We start from the raw sequence: 12,485 nt of genomic DNA on the forward strand, positions 1-12,485 counted from the left end.
TTGAATTTTTATTTAGGAAGAAAATTTTGGAGACCATTAGAAGATGGATTGGCAAGAGAGAGGTGAGAGGCTGGGAATGGACTGACAGGACTCACCTGAAGTTGATAGTTTAAGCAGTTAGGTGGCTTATAATGCTGTTGTGAAAGGAGAAAGTTTTGGTGGATAGAAAGGATGTGTTTAATTTGTACATGTTAGGCTCTCTGTGCCTGTATTCAGGTTCAGTAAAAAAGAAAATTAAGTTGTAAGTATCCATGTCCATGACCCATTCTTTAAACATGTTTTGTAGATTCCAGTAAGAGAATTAGCAATAGGAGCATATCTTCATCCCCTCAGTAAAGGGCCCTCTCTCATCAGTTGCTTTTTTTGTTCCCAGTGTTGTTCTTAAATCTTCCGTCTTTAGACTACTTTATTCATTCTTGATATTAGTATTTTGTCCTCCTTTTTTCCTGCTGTCTTGTCACAAATGTAAGATGAGCAGCTTTAAAGATACTTGATAAAACCCCTCATCTTAATGCACTTCAGCCAAAGCTGGCTATGTGATATCCATATGCTATGGCTATGCTATGTCTTTTATTTAGCTTGTAAAAGCTAATGCTGTGTAGTATTAGCTTTTTGTGCAAGTACTTAACTACATATTAGTTTACATTTTCTAGATTTTTATGTAAGTGGAATTATGCATGTATATGTCCTTTATCTGGCTTCTTTCAATCAGCATAATTATTTTGAGCTTTATTTATGTTGTAGCATGTATCAGTAGTTGATTCCTTTTTATTCTGAGCAGTATTCCATTGTGTGGATATATAGCAAGTCCTTGAATAATCTTCCATTCACTGTCATTTCTTTATAATTGTGATCAGATACCATAGCCTGTGGTAACACTGGTTTTGCTATATAGTTTAGCTTAAAGTCACAGAACCTATTGATGATGTTAAGTGAGGACTTCTGTACCACAGTGTGTTATCAATTCACCTGTTGAGAAATGTGTAGGTTGTTCCCAAGTTTTGGCTGTTACCAATCAACTGCTATAAAGATTTGTATACAATTAAAATGTATGGACATATGCTTTCATTTCTTTTGGGTAAATACCTAGGAGTGGAAGTGTTTGGCTACAGCATGGGCATCTGTTTAACTTTTTTCAAAGATGACTGTACCATTACTGTACCAGTTTGTGTTTCCACCACCAGTTCCTCCACATTTTGCCAATGCTTGATAAGGTCAGACTTTTAAATTTTAGTCCCTCTTATAGGTGTGTAGTGATACCTCATTGTGTTTTTTAATTTGCATCTTCTTACTGTTTTCATGTTCCTATTTGTCATCCACATCTTTGGTGTGTCTTTGGTGATATGCCTGTTGAAAGCTTTTGCCAATTTTGGGGGGAGTTTTGAGAGTTTTTTGTATATGCTGGAAACAAGCCCTCTTTTAGCTATATCTTTGTAGATATTTTCCCTCAGTCAGTGGCTTGTCTTTTCATTCAATTAACTGTCTTTCAAAGAGCAAAAATTCTTAGTTTTTACCACGTCCAGTGTATCAATTTGTTGGACAGTTTTTTATGAATTGTGCTTCTGGTGTAATACCTAAGAATTCTTTTCCTAGCTCAGGGTCGTAAGATTTCTCTGTTTTCTTCTAAAATTATAATAGTTTTAGGATTTACATTAATTTTTTTTTACATTTTTATTGGGGTTAGGTTTTACATTAGATCTATGATCCATTTTGTGCTATTTTAAAAAATACATTGCAAGACATGGAACTTAAATTTTTACATGTGGGTATCCAGTTGTTCCAGCACCATTTGTTGAACAGACTAGACTTTCTCCACTGAATTGCCTTTACCTTTTTTTGGAAACTCAGTTGACTGTTGTGTATGAATTGATTTCTAGACTACATTCTATTCCGTTGATCTGTGTATCTATCCTTTCACTAATACCACACTGTCTTGATCACCATAGCTTCCTGGTAAGTTTTGAAATGAGATAGTGTGAATCCTTCAACTTTTATCTTTCTTTTCAAAACTGTATTGACTGTTATAGTTGCTTTGCCGTTTCATGTGATTTTTGGAATCAGTCTGTCGTCTTTTTTTTTTTTTTTAAGCCTCCTTGGAATCTGATTGGGATTATAAGGAATCTATGATGGGTTTGAAGAGAACTAAGTTACCAATTGCAATGGTTAATTTTCTGTGTCTGCTTGACTAGGCTATGGTGCCCCAGCTGTTGGGTAAAACATCAGTCTGGATGTTGCTCTAAAGGCATTTTTAGATGTGATTAACATAGAAAACAGTTGACTTTGAGTAAAATGGATCACCCTTGGTAACGTGGGTGGGCCTCATCCAATCAAGTTGAAAAGGAAAGACTGAGGTTCCACGAGTAGAAAGGAATTCTGTCTCAGATTGCCTTCTGACTACAACATTAACTCTTGCTGGAATTGTTGGCTGTTCCTATGGATTTCAGGTTTTTCTAGTCCCCATAACCTCTCTCTTCAAATACACATTTTATTGGCATTTCTTTGAAGAATCCTAACACACCAATATTGAGTCCTGAAATCCATGCCTGTGTCTGGGGAAGAGGCAGCACCTTCTATACAGGGGCCTCTAGCCCATAGTAAGTCACGTGTGTGGCGTAGGGGAGCTCCTCCGCCAGGGGCCACCCAGCTCATCTTCCCAGTGGTCTGGCAGCCTTGGAAGGAAGTTGGGGAGTGCCTCCCTGCGGGAGACATGGCAGCCATAGATTTGTGGCTTGTGCATGGGGGGGGCGGGTGTTTGAGCATTTTTGCACGTATTTAATTCTTAACTCATTATTTCACTGGGGAAGTAGAAACCAATTTCCCCTTTAATTTCCAGCCATCATTTTCTCTCTGCATCTGAGGTCTAGCACAGTTTGTGGTACATAGTAACTAATTATTTCCTGGATGAATGAATGTGCTTGTATCCTTTCTACCTTTGTGTTACAGAGGAAGAGATGGTTGTGCTTTACCAGCTTAAACTTCTAAGTGCTCTGGATCATCATTCTCTCCTGACTTCTTATGGACTTCACTACAGTGTTTTTGACCTCTCCCTCTGTAATAGAGCTTTTTCATAAGCTTTTAAATATGTTCAAGTCTTTTCTATCTTTAAAAACAAAACAAAACTATCCCTTTCTCTATCTTCCTAGGTCCCCTTTAGTTTCTACTGCTATGTTTGTCTCTCTCAAGCCAGACTTCTTGAAAAACAAACTACACTTGTTACTAAACATTTTCTCGCTTCTTGTTTAAGTCAGTTTCTTTCCTGAATTGTATGCAGTATTTGATGTTGACTACTTCCTCTCTTTTTCTTGAAACATGTTTTTTTCTCTCCCTTTCTTTAATGTAGTACATTTTCCTGGCTGCTGCTTTCCTTTTCAGGTTCCTTGTCTTCTACCTGTACCTAAATGTCGGTATTCCTCATAAGCCACTTGACCTCCTCATTCTACTCACAGTCCTTGAGCAATTTAACCTACTTCCTTGGATGAACCCCCATCACTGTGTATACTTGTATACTTGGTAACCTCTGTATGCCTAGCATGCACTTCTTTCTGAGTTCCAGGCCTATAGTAGGTCCAGCTTCTTCTTCTTTTTTTTTTTTTTTGTATATCATTAACAGTTTAGACTCCATGACCTTCAACCTTGAGCTTATTAACTGTCCTTCTACGTCTCCACCTGGACCTTCTCCATTGTTTCCTATATCAGTAATCCATACTACCATCTGTCTGCTTTGTTGCCCAGGCCTGTGTCCCCACTCTTTCCATCTTTCACCCAGTTTTTAGTTGTGGTTATTCTGATAAACTAATTTTAAACTGTTTGGGCAATTTTTCTTGGTTGGTGGTTATACATTCTAGTTTTCATTGATACAAATTTAGGAGTTTTGAGGTACATTTGATATTTTTAGGCTCTTTTGCCAAGTTATTAGTGACTGGCAGAACTAAAATAAATTTTCATTGAGATTCTTTAGTTTGTGTAAATCAAAATAAAAATTTGTAGGAGTTTATTTTACTGAGAATCATTATATTCGGTGTTTGTTGTAAATTACAGTTTCTTTAAAAATCAGTTTTTTAAGGTGAAAAAAAACCCCTGCTTAGTTTCTAGTAGAAAATGATGTTGTATCATTATCGATATAAATAAAGATGTTTAGCCTTGCTGAGAAGATGACAAACTTCTTGCCATATTCACTCTTTCTCACTATTGCTCATTTTGTTTCTCAGTCTGGTTTATAAAAAACTTACTGAAAGTAGAAACTGTCCCTCATACTTTTATACGTCCTCTCACAGTGATGTTGTGGCCATTCTGGATATTTTAGTAATGACTGATGTTTAATGCTTAAGTATGTGAGTACCAGTTTCAACTGAACGCCACCTTCTTTTTGTATTCACATAGTACCTACAGATAGGTTGTGAAAGAGGTTTAGGGTATTAGAATTTGTTCCTATCTGAATTGACATTGGATTTATTGCCTAATTGAACAGTTATAATTGAAGTTTCAGATTGTTTATTACTGAGCTTGCTTTAAAAAACTACTTGTTTTTATTAATGAATCTTTTGAAACAGTAAGCAGATGCCAGTTTTATTCCCTTTTTGGCTTAATATTTGACATTTGGAATAAAAGAGATTGTTTTGAAAGAACAAGCCACAACAGGCAGCAGTGATTATGCTCCATAAACAGATGCTTTTTGACTTTTATTTAGTATTCACTTTACCTTAGTGTGGCTCAGGACTCATGCTGTGTTTTTGGGCCAATGGGCTGCTTCTCATTGGTATTTGTTTTCTTCTTTAGATATTAGGATCAAGGAAGAAGAACCTGATCCTGAAGAGTGGCAGCTCAGTGGTGATTCTACATTGAACACCAATGATCTAACACACTTAAGAGTACAGGTGGTAGATGAAGAAGGGGACCAACAACATCAAGAAGGAAAAAGACTTCGGAGGGTAGCTTGCACCTGTCCCAACTGTAAAGAAGGTGGTGGGAGGTATGCACACATGAAACATACATTTTTTAAGACTGCTAATATCATCACCCTTATTTTTGAAATAGTGCATGTCATATCACTTACTTGTGGGATATTATTCATTACATAATCATTTTGTGTGTATGTGTATGAGTGTGGCACAAAAAATTAAGGGAACAAAATATATGAAATTAAAACTTTCAGATCTAAACACCTTTTTTGAAATGAAAATTGCTTGGTCGTCTATTGAAAAACAGAACGAAACTAATATAACAGATGCCATTTAACAGACCCATGTCAGAAATCAGCATATTTGCAAATTGCTCTTGGGATTTGTCTAAGATAAAAGATTGATTCTTAGCTTGAAAATAGCAGTTGTATAAAATAAGAAGTTCAGAAACAGTTGATAACCATAAGCATTTCTATTTCCAACAGAAATAAATAATAAGCCTTAGTGATGGAATTTTTAAAAAAAGTAAAACTGTAATATTTCAATTTAGTGTTTTTAAAAATAAAAAGACAATAACGTGATGGGAGTAAACTCAAAACAGTAATTATATTAAATGTGGAAGTATTAAGCTTAATAATAAGGGATGAAGATTCAGATCATATTTTAAAAACAAAATCTAGCTTTGTGTTTATAAGGAATACCTCACATAAATTGGTCTAGGAATTTTGAAGCTAAAAAGATGGTAAAAGATTTATTAGGGAAATCTAAAAAGAACTTGGATAACAATGTTAATAAGCGAGGTAGGAATAGCAAATCTTGAAATGGATAGGTAGGGATATTTTAATAATATGAACTTTTCACTAAGAAGATTTAGTAGTCATGATATCTTTTCCCACGTCTTTGAAATACACAGAGCAAAAACTGAGAACTGTAAAGACATACTCACCAAATATCCAGCCATAGTGAAAGGCCTTAATGTACTTCTCTTGAAAATGCACTGTTTAAGACCCAAATGCTATTGATACAGTTAATGAGTTTGATATAATACTTTATCTGCCTTTGAGTTGGTCTTACTGATTGATTTGTACATTGGTTAGCCAATTAGAAATAATAGTAATGATAACTTTTAACATTGAGAGCTTACTGTGTTCTAAATAGTCTTAGAAGTGAGGCTTAGAGAGGTGACTGACTAGCATGAGCACATACTCCAGAACTTTACTATACTACCTCTTACGTGTATTTGCTTCTATATCTGATGCTTAGATATTTGTATTCATTGGTAATTATTCAGTTATTTGAAACAATTATTCAGTTGTTTGAAATTGTATGTGTTTGAAATAGTTCGGTCAGTTTAAATAAGTAAATGGAATTCTAGTTAGGCAAAAACTTTTGAAATTGACTAATTTTTTAGAGCAACTTTCAAGATAGTTGTTTATGAAAGTGGAATCTAATTGAGGATCAAGGTCTGACCTGTGTCTTATTCTTTACAATGAAAATCTTTAAAATATATGTTTGTTAAACTAATGCATGCTCATAAAAATTCAGAAGTATAGAAGAATATTAAAAGAATATCAAAACCCTTCCTTACTTCAGGATAACCACTGTGACGTATATATATATATATCCATCCTTCCAGACTTTATATATATTTTAAAGCACCGTGATTTTATTCTCACTGCTTTATGTGTTTGTCCTTATTTTGAAAGTTTTTGTGACCACATTTCCAAGTCTGTATATTTTACATAAATTTTTATGGCTGTATATTAAGTAGTCTATTGAATGGATGCATAAAAATTTAACATCTTTTTTTTTTGGAGTTTATTGTCATTCTAATCCTCGCACATCCATCTTTGCATCTTGTGTGATTATTTCATCAGTGTAAATTGGCAGAACTGGAATTTTGGATCAGAGGGAATTGTGTGCTCGAAAGGCTGTATCAATGTATACTTTCACCACTGGTGTATGATGAAAGTATCTGCTTTTCCACACCCTTGCCAGTAATGGATTTTACTATTTTTTCAAACCTTTTCAAAGTCTGACAGATGAAAAGTAATACCTCAATATTGTTTTATTTAGTATATTTGTATTACTTTGTGAGATTGAACATTTTTTGGTATATTTATTTTGCCATTTTAAAACCCATTTTGTGAATTATTTTTCTATGTCATTTGTGGATTTGTTAATTTATGTTTTTAATTCTGTCATGCAGATATTTTGAAACACAAAATTTTTAGTTGGTCAGTCTTTGTGAGGTACCTTGTTATCATACTTTTAAAAATCTTTTCAATCCTGAGGATTATTGAAAGTGCTTATATTTTTTCCTAGAAGTTTTGTGAGTTCATTTTAAAATAACTCATTCTAAGCATTTAAAAATTGATGTTCTTAAAAACACTATATTGTTTCTTAGAGCTCTGTGAACAAAATTCAGCATATGTATGGTAGGCACAATTGTATCATTGACAGTTGTTGCAACGAAGTAATAAATGCATAAAATATATAGTAAATCCAAAATATTTCAGTGTGTTCTGCAAAGGTGAGGTAGGTGGTACTTTAAAAACATTTAGAATATTAGCCTTTTTCTCAGTCATATTCTTCGAAAAAGAAGAATATATGGAAGGTGGCATTAATTTAGAAAACTAAATTTCATTTGTTTTACCCTTTTCAGCAAGGTGTAAAGTTAAATATGAAGAATAGTATTTACTTGGCCATTTAGCCAGTATTTATTAAGCAAAACCACCCTTCAGAAATGTTTTATTCTAGTGGAAGAGACAAATAATTTTAATAAAGTAAAATATATTCTAAAGGCATTGTTATTTAGGTTTTGTGTAGATTAAACATTAATTCACATTTTAAAAATGAAGTTATTTTGCAAAATCTGTTTTTGTTTTTGGTCATTTCAGTTTGTGTCCCCTTTCTCCCATCCCAAGCAAAAGAAAGACTTGATTTATTTAGCTTTCATTAACTCCTCTACTTTTAGTTTATTTATTCTGTGTCACTCTGTCCTGGCATTATTAAATTATTTGGAGCATGTTTAGGCACTCAAGAATGGTAGAAACTTAAAACTGTCTTTTCAGGTTATATAAAGGTATTAGCAGAATGATTATGAAAATCAAGAAAACTTTGGGCTGAATCTTTTGTCACCTAATGTTTGTTAAGAAATTTGCTTTAATTCTTTTCCTGCCTTTACATCACATGCTATAAATCCATATCTAGGATATTTAGATTTTATCTGGAATACAATTTCCTTTTTAAAGGGAAACTTGGAACTGGGTTTTGAGCTTTTCCCTTAAATTATATATTTGTGTGTGCCCGTCTCCATTTTTATTTTCTTTCTTAGATGCCTGTCCCATTTCCAAACAGTGAATACTTTTTATTTTCTTATAATGAGGAATACCTTTAGTATCTTTAATAATAAGGAATATCTTTGTCTTTCCCTGGCTTCTTACTTCTTTGAGAACCCAGATTTGTTGTAATATGTTAAGAATTTTGTGCTTTCTCATTGTTCTCAAGCTAAATTTTGCTAAGTAAGTAAAACAGCACTTTTGAGTTTATAAAAGCACAATAATTTACCTGAGTTGTAGGCTTAGAGGAGAGACAAGAGGTCATGAGTACAACAGTGAACTGAATTGGGTTCTCTGTGAAATTGCTATGGTGAACACAATATATAAAATTGGTTTATGTGCCAGCAGCCACAGGCTTTGCTCTTTTTCTTAGGGCTATTTAAGAAAAAATAAATTTAAAAAGCTAAATTAAATGGAAACCATATTGGCTTTGGTTAAGACTTTGGCATTACAGATGAGCCAGAAAAACCTGTTTCACTCAACTCAGCTCTTTTAAGAGAGTTGTAGAAATTGGGGGTGGACTGGAGCAGAAACTAGTATTGTGTTAGATTATGACATCCTTGCCCTTGAGACAACAGCATGACTCCTCCTTGTCTTTACTTATGCTATTCCTCTGCCTGGAATGCCTTCCCTCCTTTCTATCTAAATCCTACCCACCTCCTCCACGAAGCCTTCTCTAACTACTGGAGCCCACATTGATGTCTCCCTGTTCAGAACACCTATGGCATCTAACAGCCAGCACTGCACCGTTTAGCACTGTTTGTCCTATGGCAATTTCACATGCTACTGAGTGTGAGTACATTAAAATATAAATGTGGGGAAATACGCATTTTTCCAGTAAAATTTGAAAAATGATAGGTGTGTTATATACAGGAGGATTTTCAGGCTTATGGAAGTTTTACAGGCTATAGCTTAGACAGACTGGGGGAGGAGGGAAAGTTGGGGGGTTCTTAAATGTACCTTTGTTAATCTCAGAAGCATTGCAAAGTTTATGTAATATGATTGACAAGTGAGATTCTAAAATGTCATGTTTTTTATGAACTCAATTTTATTTGGTAAGAAGCTTTATTTTTTAAAGCTTGAGTAATAACATTTTCAGTAGTCTTTAGTATTATTTGAATATTAGTTCTGGAATCAAAATTTTTTCTTCTTGCTTAGGCTAAAAGACCTGTTCACCCATGTAAGCATATATCTCCTAAACCCTGTTCTTAAGATAATTCTGAAATATAACAAATGTCAAATTTTGTGATGCACTTAATTGTATATGTGATCTATAATTTTTGATATCTTTACATGGTTAATATGAAGGGAATTTTAACTGTAAAGATAATTTTTATTTACATTTACTTCATATAGTGCTAAGGGAGATAAGACAAAGTTTTGTCCAGATTTTTAAAAAAAACTTTCTACAGTGTTTATTCAGGGTGTGGCCATACAAATATATGAATAAATATACTTAAATCATGTTAAAGTCTGCTTAAGGTTCCTATCTACCTTTTAATTGTACCTGTGATTAGTTATGCATTCATGCTTGGTTTATTTCCTTTTTAAATTAGCTGACAGCATGACTTTGAGTATACTGCTTAGTTTCCCATACAACTAAATTGGTATTGGGCCTATGCCATAGAATTTGTGAATGGTTCTGATAGAGTAATAAATAGCTTTATTGTACATTTTTATATGTGGAATATCTAAATTATATAATACTTTAGCATATTTACATTTGGATAGTAATTGCATTAAGTTTGGAGTAAAATTAATATGTAAAACATATGTTTGAGATATATGTTTTTATTTAAATTGATTTTAATTGGTTTTGGTTGCTGATTGACCTCATGGGGATAATGTCTTTTTGAAATTCAGTATGGGGATATATGGTGCAAGTGGTGCATTTGAATATTTTCATGTAAGTCTATATTATTCTGTGTGTGTTTTTTAGAGGTACCAATCTTGGGAAAAAGAAGCAACACATTTGTCACATACCAGGATGTGGTAAAGTCTATGGGAAGACCTCACACCTGAGAGCTCACCTGCGTTGGCATTCTGGGGAGCGCCCTTTTGTTTGTAACTGGATGTTCTGTGGTAAAAGATTTACTCGAAGTGATGAATTACAGAGGCACAGAAGAACACATACAGGTTACTAATGTTTACTTTTAACAGACAAAAAATGAATTCTAGGGCTACATACTACCTTGGAAGATTTTTTAGCATATGTCACTGAGCTGAATTTTAAAAATGTAACTAATCATACCAAATTTTTACCTTTAGTAATACCAATTTAAAAACACAAATTCCAACCAAGCCAGTGTCTTCACTTTAGTAGAGAATAATTCCTCCTTCTCTGATGAATTTAAGTATTTCACATTTTCTCTTACTTTAATATCTGTGAAGCAAAAGACATTTCATTGAGGAATAATCAAGGCATTGTTGATGTCAAGATGCTTTCATTTAATTGTTTTTATATAGTGTGTGGTTGTTAATATTGAATGGACTTAGGAATGACCCAGACTGAATCCTAGTTTTCTAGAACTTAGAGATGGTTTTCTCCTGCTACCATGTAATGATCAAGGTATTCATCAGTCTGTGCTCAACACTGAAAAATTGAAAAATATGTAATGTATTTATAATCCCTAGAGAACTTAAAGACACATGATGACATGGATGGCATTATGGATTCTGAAGTCTCCTAGATCTCTATTCAGATCCATGTACTCTTTAGGTTAAGCAGAGAAGTTGTCTCTGACTCTGCTTTCACATTGTATTGCTTTAAGTATTACGTAAAATGACCTGTGAAATATTTTGTAGTACACATACTAGATGCTCTACTTGTTTAAGTTTCTGTCTCACTTGTGAGGTAGATAGACATATGAACTTGTTTGTAACTACAACGAACACTATCTTAAGAAAGTAGGTAGGTAACATGCTCAGAGGCAGAGATCATTATTGCTTGGGATAGTAAGGCATTCATTTTTGGGCAGTTGGCTGGGATAGTAAACCTTAAGATGGCCCTATAACAGACTTTTCCTCAATGGAATTTCATCAGCAGAATACAAAAAAACAATGTAAAAGGGGAGGAAAGGTCTATGATCAAATGTGTGGGAAACCCTGGGTTAAGTAGGGTTATTTAATGTGCCTTTGAGGCAGCACCTCTCAGGGCCTTTGATTGAATGTTAATGGGTACCATGCATCTCTGTGGGGAGGGGGGCGGCGGTTAGTGTGTGTAGCATTTCCCAACTGTCTTTGATCATTGTGCCATTTGCCATGGAACATCTCTCAGGACTAATGTTCTAAGAGAAGCTTGGGGAAATACCCCTCAGAAGAATAGTATGTGAATTAAAGAGCTGAGAGACCATTTGACGTGAGTGAAGATGGTATTTTATATAATACATTTTTGTTAAGTACAGTTGAGCCATAATCCTAGCTATCTGTAAGTTAGTCTTGTATTCCCATACCATTTATTAGAGTGGTAAAGTTTGTACTGTAAAATTTGGTATTTAAGGAAGATTTGTCTGGCATTGTTGGACTAGAGAGAGAAAGACAGGGATGCCATTGCAATATAATTCAGACATGAGTTCTGATGAGGGCCTACCTAGAGTAGAGGTGCTGGAACAGGAGATACTACAAAATTGAGATCTGTTGATGGATTTCTCTCTGGATTCCTTTTAGGTTGGCCTTTGCCTGATCTTCTAATCATCATACATAGTGGGTCTTCAACATAATAGAATTCAGTCTGTCTTTCATAGTAAAAATATGTTATTCATGTTGGGAGATAAAATGAGGTATCAGGGTCTTACTAACTTTTAAAATATGATATTTTAGGCTTTCTCTTAATTATTCTAGCCGAAATCAAGTCAACTAGCCATATCTTGGGGTTACTCAATCTTGGTGAACTTCAAGCTTGCATCTTTGCTTTAATCTAGAAGTATTCTGTAGTTACTTGAATTCAGATAAAAGAGTTGGAGGTTTAATATGGATATAACATGTTAACAATACCTTAAGTATAGCTTAAAACTATACTTTTCTTTAAATAGCAAGGAGTCCCCACTTAAATGTGGCTGGTAGGTTCTTGGAAACTGAGACTTGAAGTGAAATACAGAAAACATTTTTACCATAGGCTAATTGATGTAAACAAGAGTTAAGTTCCTGTGGCATATTTTGGTCACAAAAACATTACTGCACTTCTATGTAAAGACCCCAAACACTTCCAATACTAAACATTGAAGAACGTGTGAGGTATATATATTTT

The 12,485-nt window shown here is 34.1% G+C and overlaps 1 protein-coding gene across 2 annotated transcripts in view; it reads left to right on the forward strand.

Moving 5' to 3' along the window:
• SP3 (Sp3 transcription factor) overlaps nt 1-12,485 on the forward strand; it is a 53,102-nt gene that overhangs the window by 38,167 nt on the left and 2,450 nt on the right. For both annotated transcript variants that reach the window (XM_028510040.2, XM_036023280.1), the window contains exons 5-6: nt 4,777-4,969; nt 10,179-10,375. In XM_028510040.2, the coding sequence (XP_028365841.1) occupies nt 4,777-4,969; nt 10,179-10,375 (390 nt within the window). The remainder of the gene's footprint in view (nt 1-4,776; nt 4,970-10,178; nt 10,376-12,485) is intronic.

Source organism: Phyllostomus discolor, chromosome 4 (assembly GCF_004126475.2).
Source record: "Phyllostomus discolor isolate MPI-MPIP mPhyDis1 chromosome 4, mPhyDis1.pri.v3, whole genome shotgun sequence".
NCBI lineage: Eukaryota > Metazoa > Chordata > Mammalia > Chiroptera > Phyllostomidae > Phyllostomus > Phyllostomus discolor.